Source organism: Coccinella septempunctata, chromosome 3 (assembly GCF_907165205.1).
Source record: "Coccinella septempunctata chromosome 3, icCocSept1.1, whole genome shotgun sequence".
Classification (NCBI taxonomy): Eukaryota; Metazoa; Arthropoda; class Insecta; order Coleoptera; family Coccinellidae; genus Coccinella; species Coccinella septempunctata.
The window spans coordinates 25,540,962-25,557,106 of record NC_058191.1 but is presented as its reverse complement, the minus strand read 5'-3'; the positions used below and the strand labels follow the sequence as shown (position 1 = coordinate 25,557,106).

General features: G+C 34.5%; 2 protein-coding genes across 4 annotated transcripts in view; one reads left to right on the top strand and one right to left on the bottom strand.

The window, feature by feature from the left end:
* The window catches only part of LOC123310599 (sushi, von Willebrand factor type A, EGF and pentraxin domain-containing protein 1-like), a 35,120-nt gene that overhangs the window by 9,605 nt on the left and 9,370 nt on the right, over positions 1-16,145 (bottom strand). The window contains exons 2-4 of the mRNA XM_044894158.1: positions 6,116-6,340; positions 5,660-5,878; positions 4,764-4,990 (exon numbers count right to left, since the gene is read on the bottom strand). Coding sequence (XP_044750093.1) covers positions 4,764-4,990; positions 5,660-5,878; positions 6,116-6,340 — 671 coding nt within the window. The remainder of the gene's footprint in view (positions 1-4,763; positions 4,991-5,659; positions 5,879-6,115; positions 6,341-16,145) is intronic.
* Positions 10,082-14,012, top strand: LOC123310601. Of its 3 annotated transcripts, none has more exons than XM_044894161.1 (2): positions 10,082-10,225; positions 13,745-14,012. In XM_044894161.1, exons 1-2 carry the CDS (start codon positions 10,156-10,158, stop codon positions 13,978-13,980), a joined length of 306 nt encoding a protein of 101 aa, XP_044750096.1. In that variant the 5' UTR covers positions 10,082-10,155; the 3' UTR covers positions 13,981-14,012. The 3 variants fall into 3 exon arrangements, with proteins under 3 accessions (XP_044750096.1, XP_044750097.1, XP_044750098.1); XM_044894162.1 differs by lacking the exon at positions 13,745-14,012 and adding an exon at positions 10,917-11,188 and having other exon boundaries at positions 10,146-10,225; XM_044894163.1 differs by lacking the exon at positions 10,082-10,225 and adding an exon at positions 13,003-13,122.

Genomic DNA, 16,145 nt, shown 5'->3' with positions numbered 1-16,145 from the left:
GAGGTATCTAACCCTTTGATGAAAACTACCGTTGGTAAATCCAAAGAATCAATAAAACTCCCAAATAGTTCCCAGAATTTCAACACATTATCGTACTCTTTAAGGAGGTTATGTCAAAAAAAAAATGATCATCAATTATTTCTTTCTGGGGGTTGTAGCATCCTCAATAAGTTGGATTTCGAACCAAACATTGCATATTTCTTAGTTTTGAATCATACAGACAATATTCAAAAGTACAACTAGTTGACAATTTTTGGTTCACCTTACCGATATTACACGTTATAACACGAATCTTCAAAAAAGAATAACTTGAAAACGTTGTAAGTATTTATACCCCTTATGGTATAAATAATATAACAATTAATACGTGTTATACAGTGTGGAGACAAATTCGATTATTACTATTTGAACCGGGATCGTTGTGGCTCTGTTCCGGGAACGGCGACCATGTAGATCTTCTGTTATCTACCCATAGGAACCCAAGGAGGTCTTCAATGGTGTTGATAAAACCGACAGCATCCTTAGGGGCCTTGGCCGCTACCTTGTGTGTATCCAGGACCGGTTTACCCATCTCCATGTGAATGGTTCTTAGGGCAGCCTGCTGACATTACCATACAGTACAAAAAATGATATTTGTACCGACAGTGCAATCCCACCATCACCTGAAGCTCAGCTCGTAACAGCTCCAAGAGTTTTCTGGTGTAGGTCGGTAAATCATCACGAATTTCTTTGACTGAGTAAGTCCAGGAGTGTTTCTCCATAGGGTTATTCTGTTGTTCAGCTCCCATTGTATTACCCCTCCCTTATATTGATATTTTCCAAGCCCACAGAAAGGCTCAGGTCCAGCAGGTACTAAATCTTGATGCTCTTTTCGCAAGTTCATCGGCTTTTTCATTTCCTTCAACACCACAATGCCCTGGTTCCCAGAGTAGAGTCACTTTATTGCTTTCGGCCAGTTGCTTTATGGTATTACGGCCTCCCATGTCAGCAGAGATCTCTGGCAGTATGATTCCAGAGACCTCAACGTGGCCTGTCTGTCCATGGTGATATAGATATGCGCCCCCTTGAGATTCATTTCAAGACACTCCTGAGCGCATACGTAAACAGCCAGTGTCTCGGGGTTCACTTCCCAGGGCATTGGAGTTCCTCAGTTTAGGTCCATATACGCCAATGTCAGTGTCCCTTTGATTTTGATCCATTAGTCATTTGGATGACTTTTTGTCCAGACGATTTACGAAATTTATTCCACCAGGACGGTCAGCTATGACTGTTTCAAAGGGCGTTTCGAAATCGAAGATGATTGGCATAACACCCAATGGTTTTGCCAAGAGGTTTGAGTCCAGTTGATGTTTGACACTACTATCTTCCAAACTATGACGAATAAAAATTCATTGACAAAAAATTTCAGCCTTTGTAAGTCCTCCAACATGAAGTTTTGAAATGCTTCAATGTTATCGTCATTCAATGAAATTATACATACGACTTTGAATTTTTTTTTCTTATGGCAGCCTTCTGAATTTTCCCATTGAAAAATGTATCCTGTAACCTATTAATACATCGGCATGTTATTACAAAACATCGAGAGGAAGTTGAATTATCCTGACATTAAATGAAAATCACCCCGAACAAAATTTTATCAAATTTGACGATATTCATTCCGACAAAATACGAGCCTTGAAAAAGAATCACACAAGATTCGAAACGTTGGCGATGTATTAATAGGATACAGAATAAAAAATAGTTGTATTCAACATTCCACTTAGTTTGTTGGAATTCGAATCGAGAAAGCGAAAGTTATCTGACTTTCATTCCAGAGATATGAAATTGTTGTTTGAGTGATATTGTGTTTTTTTTTCGTTCTTGATGGAAGCGTAGACCAATTCGAAAATAAAATTCACGGCCTTCCTTGTATGAGAGCAGATATTTTCCAAAATATCTTCACAATTTCCCTTCTCGATTTGAATTTGGAAAAACTAAGTCTTATATTGAATAAAAATATTAGTATTCATTTTTCAATAGAAAAATTCAATATGGCCGCCATATGAAAAAATGAGTTGAAAGTCATATCTTGAAATTTAGGCGGATGATTGAAATGTGTTTTTATATGGAAAAGTAACGGGGATCTTTCAAGAAAAAATATAACATATTGATAAATGAGACGAAAAATAAAGGAAATGAAATATCTGAGCAAAGAGCATATGATTGGTATTCAACGAATCCCAATGTCTCTGTTTAGACGCACAATTCCGAACTACGAATAATAATGCTATTGATTGATGCAATTGGAAAGTTAACTCGATGTGAAAAAGCATTGCTAAAAATAAAATTTGAGGTTACGAACGTATAAAAACGAAATATATCGATTCGTCTTCTTTGGGTTACAATATCTTATTGCGTAGCCCTATCTAGGTAGACTTCTTCCCTAAAAGGTAACCGATTTATTTATCAGGGTCTACCTATTCTAATTGCTCATTACGTATGTGAAGCGGCGTTGTATCCCAATCTGTGCAAGGAATAATTCTCAATTTACTTACCGAAAGAGCGGTTTTTTACCGATTTTATCAGAAGGTACGATTGACAAAATCAACCAAAAACAATAAACAATACTGATACGGATTATCCTCATTTCAACAGCAACAGAAAAAAATTGTAACGAATTGTTGTCTTTGGATCGTTGTACATACAAGCGGAGAACATAACATAAATGTTAGATGTAGGTACCAAATACTGTAGGATTTGTATCATTTGCATTATACTTAGCCATATTTTTGACGCAAGAAATAAAATTAATCACAAGGGATGATTGGGGATTCTATAAACAACAAAAATTGGAAATTGAATGTCAGGCGGTGATGAATAATTATCATGAAATTCTTGATTCCTCTTATGATGATAAACGATGTTTAGACGCAGAATATATTTATATAATGACGCAATTTCTGGGCAGTCTATTAATATTCATCTACATCCATTTCTAAGATTAAGTTTAGATCTCCTTAAAATCCTCTCAATCAATAAGAAGCATCAAGAGTGATCAAATCGAAGAAAATGCCAAAATAAAAATTGCACCATAACCCATGATAAGGTGAAAATTTTAAGGAGATGGAATGGATTTTATGCAGCGAATACGATTCATTTTCAACAAGAATTACCACGTATTCTTCTCCATACCATTTCCAGTTATAAATCAGAAATAATCAATTGAAAATCAGAAAACGTCACTTGCATTTCAGATTAGTCAAGTTTATTCCAGAAAACATCAAGTGTAATTCAATTCAAAAGTTAGTCAATTCAATTTCAGAAATTTGAAGTTCAGATCAGTACGTTTCAGTTCAGAAAACGTCAATTGTATTTCAGAAAATATCGATTGTAATTCAGAAAGAAATCCACAAAATATTATGTGGATGTTATTATATCAATTTACTTTTAATTCAATTCCATTGTGAATCATGAAACTTTTGTGTGAATCTTTTTCTTACAAGTTGGACAAAACGGTTAAAGAGAAGGGAGAGACATCAATAATCAATCACCCTGTACACAATTAACATGTACAAAACTTTGAATATTCGTACTTTCTGAATTACAAATGAGTAAGCTGATTTACAATTGATGTTTTCTGAAATAAAAGTATCCAAACTGAATTTCAAATGCCCATTTCTGAAATCAAATTGACTGATCTGGTTTACAATTGGCGGTTTCTGGAATAAACTTGACTAATCTGAATTTCAATTGATCATTTCTGAATTATAACTGTAAATGGTGTAGATGCGGATGTTCAGCTTTTACCGAGGTACCTCTGGTTACTAATTATAGCGATTAAGAGGAAGCACTGATTAAAACAATTGAAGATAAACAAAAATGCATCCATACAGCGTTTTAACTTAAGCGATCGAAAACCAATAACTGAAGAAATTTCAGCTTGAACGAACATAATGAATGAAATCATGGGGAAAACTGCCGAACTCATTATGTCCAACAAAACAGGAAAAAGGCAATTCTCACAAAACTAAAACTACAGATCGATAATTCATCTATCAGCTCTTGAAAAATTGAATGTATAAGAATAATCGCCAAAAGACTCACAAGACAAACTGAACACCGAAATATGTTACCTTCAGACCAATTTGGGTTCAGGAAAGAACATTCGGCAGAATGGATCACAGAAGGATTCCAAAATAAGGGAGCTAATTCCCGAAATAAGTAAACTTCTGTTCGAGGGAGCACAATAAGTCAAGCCAGAAATAAGAAGAGAATACTCTTCGACTTCCTATTTTTGGGACATTCTTGTGAAGGTTCCTTTTTGGGGGCGGTGATTTTGAATCTGATGATGTGTTTTAATTACCAACAACTCTTTTGACGATGTCGGAAGAAAAAAACTCTTATTTTGTTCTTCTTCAACGTTTTGGGAGTTGACAATTTTGTCCATTCGAGTGGAAGTCCCAATTTCTATCAAGAATAAAATTGCTAAAAAATGGATAATAAAATAATCTCCTATATGGTCTAAACTTTAAGACACGTAAAGTATTTGTACAGGGTTCGCCAACTTTTAAAGCCCTTTTTTTCAGTAGGTACAAGTTAGACCCACTCAACATGTTGAATATTTTTGAAGGTATCATATCAAATAATTCATCTTATTGGAAATGTAGTATGCGTTTTTTTTTAAGCATCATCAGGTGTTCGTACAAAAGAACCCTAGTAGATCTCTAGAGAAATTATACGAATAGTATGAGATTTTTGTTAGGGAAAGAGATTCGATAACTCACCCTTTGTCCTTCAGCAAATGCAATCAGGGCTAATCTATCTGGTTGCTGAAGAAGTATTGCATGATCTCCCATATCCGGACCCTGCACTGTGGGTGGAAGAGCCAACTCTCTCATTATTTGCCTCTTGCGTCTGTAGAACACCAGTAAACATATAACCAGCAATGAGCTCAATACCACTGCTCCAGTAACAATTGATATCAGAAAGGCGTTCAAAGCATTGTATTCAGCTGAAAGAATTCATACGATAAGATTTATAAAATGTATTATTTATCTATACTATATGAGATTTCCCCTTATTATTCTTCTTATTAATACCAAAGTAGCGTAGCACAGACATGGCACATACATGACAAAGACGATTCATAATTTTCAGATATCGCACATCTGAGTGAAGTTTCAGTTATTATTTTGCATCGCCTTTGTCATGCATGTGCCACGTCAGTGTTACGCTACTTTGGTGGGCGCTCTCCCTTAGGGACTGGACTTTTCCCAACAAATTTTCGATTTTCTATGGCTGCCTGAGATGTCAATAATTCCTTGAGCGATTATATCAGATTTCATCAATCTTAATTCCTTCACGATGGGGATAATAATTAAAAACAATTTACCCTCCTTGGAAGAGGGTAAGTTTCTAGTGCAATATGTTTTAAACAGATAATCATATTAAAGTTTTTTTTGCCTTCAGCCAAAACATTCCCAAAGATTTGTATTTGGTAAATTTGGTAAACGATAGAAGCAATATACAGTATAACCTCAAAAAAACTAGTCTCGTGAATATCGAGTAGATTGATTTTCTAGTATGACGTAAATTTTGACCGCATGAAAGTAATATCAATACTCTATTATTTTCATATACGGAAGCTTCCAAATTGTAAATTACATAAAATCGGACTCACTATAATCATTATCACTAATGCAGCTTGGAGGTATAGAAGGAAACCAACAGCCTCCTTCCAAACAGGTCAGCAGTCCATTTCCCTCAAGAATGTAGTCAGGAAGGCACTTGTAAGAAACTTGCGCTTTTATGGGGTATCCAAGAGAAGTTCTGTAGCCGGAAATGAGAGAAGCAGTTGCATGATTCACAGAGGGGGGTGAAGGGCAACCAACGTTTGGCCCTGAAAATTAAGCCATAAAAAACTAGAATAACATAATAATTATTCGTATAAGAAACACCAACAACATTTAATAACGAAATATATTTTACACTGACTGACCCGCCCGTTCCCCAGGGTGAATATTTTGAAAATATTCGTTCATGAACAACCTTTTTATTAAGGAAGAAGTTCATATATTACATAGAACCCAACAGTCCTTTTCTTTTTTGCTCTCAGCATACAAATTCTTGATCTTACCACAGTCAGGTTTCTTCCCAATCCATCTCCATTTCCCCGCTATACAAGTCAGTTTGGAAGGTTGGCAGGTTGCTATATGTCTAACAAAACCGTCGTGAAAAATTGATTGGCATCTTATCTCTATGACTGTTTCTGGATCCGCAGATTCTTCTGTTTTTCTCCCCTTCACTACCGTTGCTGCGCTGAATGGTACAAACGGTGCTTCCCCACAGGGTAAGTTCAGATCTGCAAAATCAAACACAACATTGTTATTGGCATATTGAGTGCTGCAATATAAAGTTTGACTTTTCAACTTATTGGCGTTGCAAAATAAGATTGTAGTACTAGGGTGAGTAGCTAAGGAACTATACTATGGCTGTTATTGATATTGATAAAGAATGATCACGCCTAAACGGGGAGGCAATGAATACAATAATAAGGATAAATTCAGATGCATACCACCCGCTGATATGAATATCAACAAGTTGATTGAACTAGCCAATTTGCCATCGTCAAGGCCTCAAATGGAGTACGCCCCATCGAAGAAAAGCAGATGCTGGTCATGGTTTCGGACACCGTTTCATACTGGGTGGCGCTCTGGGTAACCGTAGTACTCGCTGTGTTACTAGATAGTACTCAGTAGCGCTTGCCAGTAATTGAGGTGAAATGAGACCGAAACCATGGTCAGCAACTCCTTTTCTTCTCTTCGGGTTTTATCTCAACGGATTGAAGTGTCTGTTGGCATATGTCTCACAATTTTTAAAGTAGACATCAATTTGTTTTTATGTATTATAGTTGTAGATTGAAGTTTCATCAGAAAATTTAAGATGTTGATTATCCTCATGGGATGGCCTTCTGCCAGTGGTCTATCAATCAATTAATTGATAACCTGGATCTATTTTTTGTTCTGATAAAGCCTGGTTTCATCTGTCTGTAGGTATATTTCAACTCTCAAAATGTGAGGATGTGGAAAAGCAAAAAACCAAAACATTTTTTCGTTGAGACACCACCAACGATTTTTTCAACTGGGTCACCTTGGAGGCTTTGTTTGGATGATTTTTGGTGAAAGGGTTTACTTTACCTTCTGTTGAAAAAGACTCGATCTCAAAAACAGCCTATACATAAATATAAAAATGAAGACGAGAAATGCAATTCAGATTTCCAGTACCACCAAGACACTCATATCGACCTGAACTTCTACGTTGGTACTTCATTCTATGAATTTATGATAACACGCGGGACATATTTAAGAGCAACAAGGCAGATAACAAGAACTCCAGGAAAAAGTATATTGATGATGAATATTTGGTGCCCTCCCACGTCGTATGTGTATCGAGATGATGGTGTCGGCAAATTCAAAGGAATTTTCAGCGCTAGCTGAGTAGAGCGGTTCGATTCGGAACACTCCGAGACAAGATAAAAGACAAGTGCGAGATATTAAATCAAGTTGTCGTCGAACATCGTAAATTTTGAATCTTCGACTTCTACTAATTGTAATGCTTATGATAATTAATAGGTATATAGTAACTTATAAGACATTTATTAATTGTCCTCCATATTTTGACAACTATCAGTCACATAGTAACTAAATAACTTATATTAAAACATCTCCTCCAAGTCTCTTATGTGCCATATTCTCATTCATCAGCACCCTCCTCCTTTTTTTATTTAGTAGAGAAATTATCCACTTCTTCTGATCCTCTCGAAGAGTATTTCTTCGAGCAAACCGGCATAGAATTTTTCTGCGTTAAAATTTCCACATTCGCAACATTTTATCATTATGTTTTGTTTGTTTCTTGGTAATATGATGTGAATGACTCACTTGGTTCTTTTTCTACGACTCAGAGATCGGCTAGTTTTAATTCGATCATTTTCTTTGCCTTTGAAATATTTTTTAACGGCATCCAAAATTACCTCAACTTTAGCTTTACTCACATCAATTATTAGAACCAAATTCACAATATGGATTAGGTACTTCTTGGGAAAAGAAATTCATCAATTATGCTATCATTTAATAGTCTTGAATTGACAAGTGATTCTCAAATTTTGTTCTGCAATCTCTGAATTCTGGATACCTTAAAAAATCTATGATTTTCTCAGATCCTGAGATGAAGATAGACATAATTTTGGACTATAAGTATACCTATTTTGTTCACCTCTATCATTCACAATACTCATAACTTCACTTGGTTTATCAGAGTACTTCTCGTCCTGATTCACTTTTCGTACTGATTTACTTTTCGTCCGGCTCTCGTCACTAAGCAATAATTAGATCTCGGGTCGATTGGAACAATTTTGTGAATACAGAATTTGATAAAAACATAAGTGTCTGTAACAATAACTGTCATCTGATGTTGTCAAATTAATTCTTTAGATTTTTAGTTTTTAGATTTTACCAGGGAATTAGGTTCGTGGTCTGAATGTTCAATATAATCAAGAATGGATAGTGATAGCGATATGGATAACAGCAACACTTCACCAGAGCTCAGGGAATTGGCAATTACGGACACCTAGATGAGGACATCTTACTTTCATAAAGATATCTGACGTCGACGAAAAAATGTAATATGCACCTCGGCAAAAAACTATCTATATTGTCTCGCCTGCAATCTCGCTTGCTATCCTCGGCTGCGCCTCGGCTATCAATTTGCAGGCTCGACTGTAATAGACAGTTTCTCGTCCTTGGTACGTAAATAACTATCATTTGTTTCTCCTCCAATAATCATTTTTTCTATATATGCTTAATAAATGCATAAATCACTTTCTCCATATTTGCCTGGAAATTCTTTTTCATCTCAACTATATTATTTTCCAATAACTTATTTGAATATTGTATAGCAGCAATGGATTTTTCAATGAACTTCATCTTTTCACTTTTTGAATTTGTTTCACGTAATGAATTCCTTCTTTTGGGCATATTTCCGCAATAAAAATTAACTTTTTTTTTATTCTCGACAATTGTTGAGTTCGTAATACCGACTGCGCCATGTTATGATAATAAATATAGGAACTTAAAAGATATTTATTAACTGTTCTCTATATTATGACAACTATCAATTCCATAGTAACTAGATATCTTATATCACAACAGTAATATTATTCTTGGTGTCTATTCTTCGAATATTGATTTTTAACATTATAAATTTTGATATGAAGATCTTTCATTATATTCACTATAAAATCAAGATAAATTTTTTGCATTGATATTCTCATTATATTTTATGTGGACAGCATTAGCCCATAAGATAATAACTAATAACAAATCCATTCTGCCAAATAGAACGAAAAATCACGTGAGCAAAAAGGTCCTTGTAAGTGGTATTTTTTTATGTTATTCTCATCTCATTCTTTCTCTTTCTGAAACTTTTTGTATCCGGCGATAAATTGGAATAGTTTGATATGATGTACAAAAATTCGAGAAGTATAAGAGAGATTTAGATGTCGAAGAATTCAAGTGTAAACTATTTTGACATATAAAATTTCAACAACGGATACTAATCGTAGAATAGTTTTTCATTATTGTTGTATTTCCCAATGTTGTATTCATATTCGTATTTTAACAATCAAATTGCCATTCCGATTTGCAGATCACGAACATGTCTATCCATTTCTGCTATAGTTTACAGTCTCAAGAGTGCTAGACCTGATGGACTGTAGAATTAACTTCTACTACTATATATTCGAGTTTGCGAAGAAATTGATGAAGAATTCAATAAATAACAAATATTTGGAAGAATTCAATAAATAACAAATATTTGGAAGAATTCAATAAATAACAAATATTTGGGGTTGAATTACAACCGTAAATATCAAAAATCTTATTAGAGCAGTTTGGGATTGTGGGGTGGCCTATTCAATTTTACTGGTATCAAATTCAGAGAAATAAAGACATGGACTTCTTTGTCAAGGCATGAATTAAATATGCCGTGAAAATTCCATGTATGAACAATATTTCAAAATTCCGTGATTAATCACATATTTACATATCAACTTCAATTTACATTTCCACATCTGAAAAAGCATTACCCGATAAGGACTAGAATATAAAGGACCTCAAATTAATGGATCTCATACGCTCCAATATGTGGTACTTTGCGAAATTAGTTTTCATTGCTTGCCTGCTTGGTTACGGTAAGAAAATATTAATGGTGCTGAATTATACGGGTTAGATACTTCAAGAATCGTTCTAATTATTTCCTTCTTCTATTCAATTATGCATTGAATCTGAAAAAGCTGTAAACTTTGTTTGAGTGAGGAAATTCTTAAGAACCAGGGTATTTTATTGTTTTCTATTCCCTAATTATTAACCATCATTCGTCTGTAGCTAAATATGAAGAATATAGTCGAATGGTACATTTCCGTTAAAAAATTTCCAAATTCTTTCTTATAAAAAGTCTTCACAATTTCTTTTTCACAACCTATGCGTAACGCTAACGTCAACATCTCCGGCAAAATTTTGTTATTTTTACATTACTCCACAAAGGATCTGCATGAGTCTAGAAAAATCTCTCAAGGCCTACATTCTTTGCTCAAATGTAGTGTTTAGCTCATATTACTACATGGTTCTCAGATTGAAGATATTCGAACTTTTAAGGAAGAAATATTAAAAGATTTGTTCAAAAGCCGAAACTTCATAGTTTGAGAACTGAAAAATATTAGAATAGAAGCTGAGGCAGAGAATATAAACCTTCAATATGTCAGAGCCTACTTGACGAAAAATTACTTGAACACCCATTATAAATTAGCTATATGAAGCCAGAAACCTTGAATAAAAAAGCAGAATCATCGAGCTACATTATTTTGATAACTGTTTCTTTTTCAGTTACCTCATTAACTTGTCTGTCATGTACCAGTAAAAAAAACTGTGAAAACGCTCCAGTCACAGCGTGTACTCCAGAAAAAAAATATTGTCTTACACTGTCCGGTCAGGGCACATATTTCAGAGGATGCTACGATAACACTATGGATTGTAATGTGAAAGATTCTAACGGAAATATTGCATTTCCTGTCTGCTACTTATGTCAGACAGACAACTGCAATACCCAAGATTTGAACTGAATAAATTTTTTTCAATAAAATGGTTGAACTAAAGAATTCAACTCTATTATTTTTTTCTCACCTTTCATTGGTAAAAAATAGTGGCAGGCTAGAATATTATACATAGAGGCAACACTAAAATGAAAACTAATGAGTAATGTAGTTCTGATGATCTCTGAGTATGTTCTGTTTGGTAGGACAACGGAATAAAAGTTCACTAAAAAATCCATTTTTGAAATCGCTGGAGGATATTTTAGTATTATTTACTACGAACTCTCTTTGAGACTTTGAGGCATTTCTAGGGAATGAGACACTGGTGGTGCAAATTAAAATAATTTCTGTTCTTTTTGGAAGATAAATGGTTTTTTTGGTGTTTCCCTATGTATAGTTCGAGGGAAGTAGAGTTGATATTGGCAGATAAAACTTCTTCATCCTATTCATAAGGTACGTTATCTTCTTTCATCCAAATCCTTTCATCTGAGAGCACCAGCAGGTATATTTGTTCGCGTTAATACAGTGTCATGTCATGCTTTCTTAAGCTAAACAAAAATTATATAGAGAACTACAGAAGATATTTTCATGCTATTAATTTTCATGATTCGGGATCACGAGAAAATCGAGTTCAAGTTTTTGTAGCGGAAGTAAATATCAACTCCGTTCATTTAAATGGCATGCCCAATAAATTACAAATTTTTGGATTTCCAATCGGAAATTTCTAGTACTGCTTGTAGAACATTCGAAACCCTTTTTATAGCTATGAGCTCCTAAAAATTAAATATTATCGAACCTTTCACATTCAAAATGATTCACTTCATAATGCAATCATTTTCGATACTACATAACAGGAAAATAAAATATAGTAAACTGAAATTCCAAATTTTTCAGCTACCTTCTTGTATTTGCATTACGAGAAATTATGCAATTTTTTTTAAATCTTAGAAATCTGCACTAACTTGAATTCAACTTTTTTCCTAACCAGGAATCTAAGATGGGAAACTACTGTATCACATTTGTAGTACTCAAATGAAATAAAATATAATAGGATTACGTCTAATTTTAATTCTAGTGGTGGTATTGTTCATGATTTTTATTCTGAAAAATATCGATACCTACTGAATTTGTATCATACCTCCGTCAATTCTCGTACGATTCACTTTAACAGGCCTCGATTCAAAGTTCTTCCGAATTTACCCTCGGATTTCATATTTTATTTGAATGTTTAAATTTCAGTAGTATGCGAATTCATACTAACGTAAATAAGTTATATCTCGGTTCACATTGCACCTTGTTAGTTCATGAAAAACAATTTTGTTTCGTCTCCTAATAAGCTACAAATGTATGCATTATTATAAAAATTTAAGGTTACAATAACGAAATCCCTAAAAAGTATTGGTTTCTCAAAAAATCTCCTATTCCATTTTACTAATCTCTTCAACTATTTTTGGGGTTTTTTAATTTTACTAATCAAGAAATTTTAGTTGTTTATAAAAAAGTGTCAACATAAATGTTTCCTGGGTTCGAGGTATAAACCCTACGGCACTCCGATACAGAACACTAGCACCTTCTTCACCGACCCATGAATCAATTTTGATTAGGCGAAGATTGTCACACAAACCTTTAATTCAAGTGGAACACAAAAATCAATCACCTCAACTTTCCAGTTCAAGTTGAATGAGTATTCAAAAAAATCAGTGAAAATGGTGGGCATGCATTCGAATGTACTCAATTGTTGTTTGAATTTTGGAAAATTCATTGGTTTTTCAAATATATTCACCAAGATTAGGAAATTTTGTGGTGAACTCTGAAACGCTTGATGTAAATGAGCTGATAAAACTTTAACTATAATATAAATTTACATTTTTAAGTACGAAATTAAAAGATAAAAATATAGTATAAATTGAGTGTTATAAGATAATTCATTCATTACCTTCCAACTACTATGGCAAAATACTTGGCTCGAATTATTTTGATTACCTATTTCACTACATGTGGTAAGATGATTGCATTCTACTTTTCAGAAAGACAAAAAAAACATTTATAACAAAAAAAAAATTACATTTTATTATTAATTATATACCAAACTCAGTTTAGTTATCGTGGCCACATATTCGCTTTCAATTTTTTTCCGTGGAAACGCCATCAGATACTGAAAGTGAAATTTTTAAATACATTAGCAGATTGCACTCGAGGTATTCCTAACAGAAGGAACCTTTTTTGAAACTGCAGACTTAACCCGTTAGAATCTTTATTTCAGGCAGGTTAACCGAATGTAGACACTCAACTTAATACAGGAGTATCTACATATTATACAAAATCATTTTTTTTATTGTCCTTTGTATATCATTACATGTACGCAATTTATCCTCTTCAATTTTTGAGCAGTGTATATGCCGGGCGTTTTTGTTGAGTTTGATTTAAAATATGGCCTCATTCAGTAGGAACCTGATTTTTTGAAATATTTTCGGTTTGTTCTATTTAGGTGAACAACATGAGCCCAAAACAAATTTAGTGTTGAATCGCTGAATATTTTCAGAATACTAATAGTAGAAAAAAATTGTGAAACACCGTATAAACTTATGCAATGATATTTTTTCCAATTTGATATTTTTTCAGTTATTTGTTTGGATTGTCTATCTTGTACAAGTAAGGAAGCATGCGAAGATCCACCTTCTACCAACTGCACTCCGGAAAAGAAATACTGCCTTGCAGTACAAGGCGAAGGAACCTACTTCAGAGGATGTTATGACAACAGCATGGATTGTGAGAAACTGCAAAATAATCCGAATGTGTCTTTTCCTGTTTGTGTTATGTGCCAAACAGATAATTGTAATAATCAAGATCTGCAATGATTATGAAAATTAGTAAAGATTTACTGTTCATATGATATGCGTATCATTTTTCCTCTTCTTCACGCGATGCTTTGGAAAAATGGAAGATTTCAATGACGAAATTTCATCACACCCCCAATACATGGCAATATATTATTCTAAAACACTGTCGTCAAAAGGTCATTTCAATTTTGTAACAAAGTCAAAAAACCCCACTGAAAGGAGTTTGAAAAATCGTTGTGTCCACGATATCTAATACGATGGTCGATTTCCTCTTGAGGTATCTCATTCCAGACAACTTCGACCTCATGTCTGTGGAGGGTGGGATAAACGGAGTAATCTTTTTGCCATAAGGTCGCTGACGTATTCTATGGTTGTATTATATGAATGTTGCCTCTGATGAATAAGACCAAAAGTGGCCTACTTCCATAAGAAATAACTCCCCCATACCATAATTCGGACAGTGTGTAATAGATACCTTTTCACAAAACATTGAGGATCTTGACTTTCACTAAGCTGCCTTCTCATTCTTGCACAGTTATCATGCATGCCCAAACAGAATCTGAATTAGTCACTTAATACAATGTAATTTCATTCAACAAGGTCCCTCTTCAGCTGTTTTTTGCACCAAGCCACTCGATAACTTGTGAGTGAGAAGTAGAACAAACTGAGGACGATATGAAGTAAGTTCAAAAGTTCTGAGCTAAGCAAAATAGGATCCTTCAATGATTTTGTCTTGGAGCCTTTTGGAACCACCCATAGTGTGGGAGAAAAAGTATCTCGGGAAAGCTACGAGTAGTTAGTCGGTCAAGGAGTGATCTGAATTAATACCCCGTCGATTCGGTCTGGAATACTATTCAGGAATATGTATGAATAAGTATCTTCTTAGGGTCAATCAGTGAGTAGGGAAGGAACTAAATAGGTTTTGACGAAGTCCGAAGTATAACGATAAATAGATCACAGGATAGCATAGGAGACTCGGTCGACTCACATAGAGTAGTTGTAGGAAATAGAACACAAAAAGATGATTATATCTCTGTATATGGGCAAGAAGACCTAGGTCGTTAGCCCTTTGAAACATTGTTCCAATAAAGTTTGTTACTACTACTACTACCTACTACTACTAGAACACGTCCAGTCCTTTTCAAAGTAGAAACGACATATAGGTAAACAAGTAGCTAGGGAAAATCAGAAGTGAATTGACGATAAAGTCCGTTCTTGGGCGGAATGGAGGAATTATTGATATCGAGAAGAGTTATGGTTTTTTTGTGGTTTAAAGCGGTTAAAAATCGAATTTAGTTTTATGAATTTATGATTCAGAAAGAATCCGCCGATTTTATTCGTGGAAAGTCTGGTGTTCGTAAAAGTTTTCCGCCAAGCAGTATAGTCCAGAGTCCAGAGATCTCCTCCAAATTCATTGATTATTATTTTTCTGTGATGCGCTGAGCTTAGGACACATAATCTAACCAAAGATTTTGTTGATGAAAAATATTGTCTGTTTTAAGTCCGCAGTACTGAAATCTCCTCTAAACTCATTGATTATTGTTATTGCTGGCTGAGTAGAACTGAACCTATTAGCCCATTGTCGATCAGACATTTCGTCTGTTTTGTGCTCCTAGCATGTGTTTAATGAAATTGAAGATACGCGTTTTTAAAGAAGTTCTAATTTCTTTCAATAGATTTCATTGTTAATTTATCCAGGAGTTTCATTCAAATTGTCTCCCCAGAAAAATATTACATCAAGACCTGTCATTCGTGCCGAATCTACATTTCCTCTTTTAGAGGGCAATCAACTTTTGTGTTTCAACATCTTAAAAATAATCACCCCTTGTCTAGTGGAAAACCGTTCTTCCCCATGGTAGACACGGGGTACATTATTACACTGGTGACAGCGGTGGGATTGAAACCCACGCTCTTTCGAACAAACTTATCCGAGATAAGTAGCAAAACACAGACTCTGTTGTTCCGAACAAACGGACTATCTTCGGCCGAATTTGTCTTTATCTCCAGAATCGCGACTGATTAATATGAATCAACTCCTAGTGAAATCAATACCTTCCTTAAGGAAATGCTTGCGTAATGTCTGTATGCAACATTGTTAAACCGAACGATGACTTGTCCTAATTATTCGAATTATCTCATAATTCCATATTTCGATTTATTACGCCGTTGTCTAAGATGTTTGG

Bases quoted from the DNA above. Each gene is read 5' to 3' on its own strand.
- LOC123310601 (XM_044894161.1), top strand. From the start codon at position 10,156: ATGGATCTCATACGCTCCAATATGTGGTACTTTGCGAAATTAGTTTTC. The intron at 10,226-13,744 runs GTAAGAAAATAT...ATATTTTTTCAG, and splicing joins TGCTTGCCTGCTTGGTTACG to TTATTTGTTTGGATTGTCTA.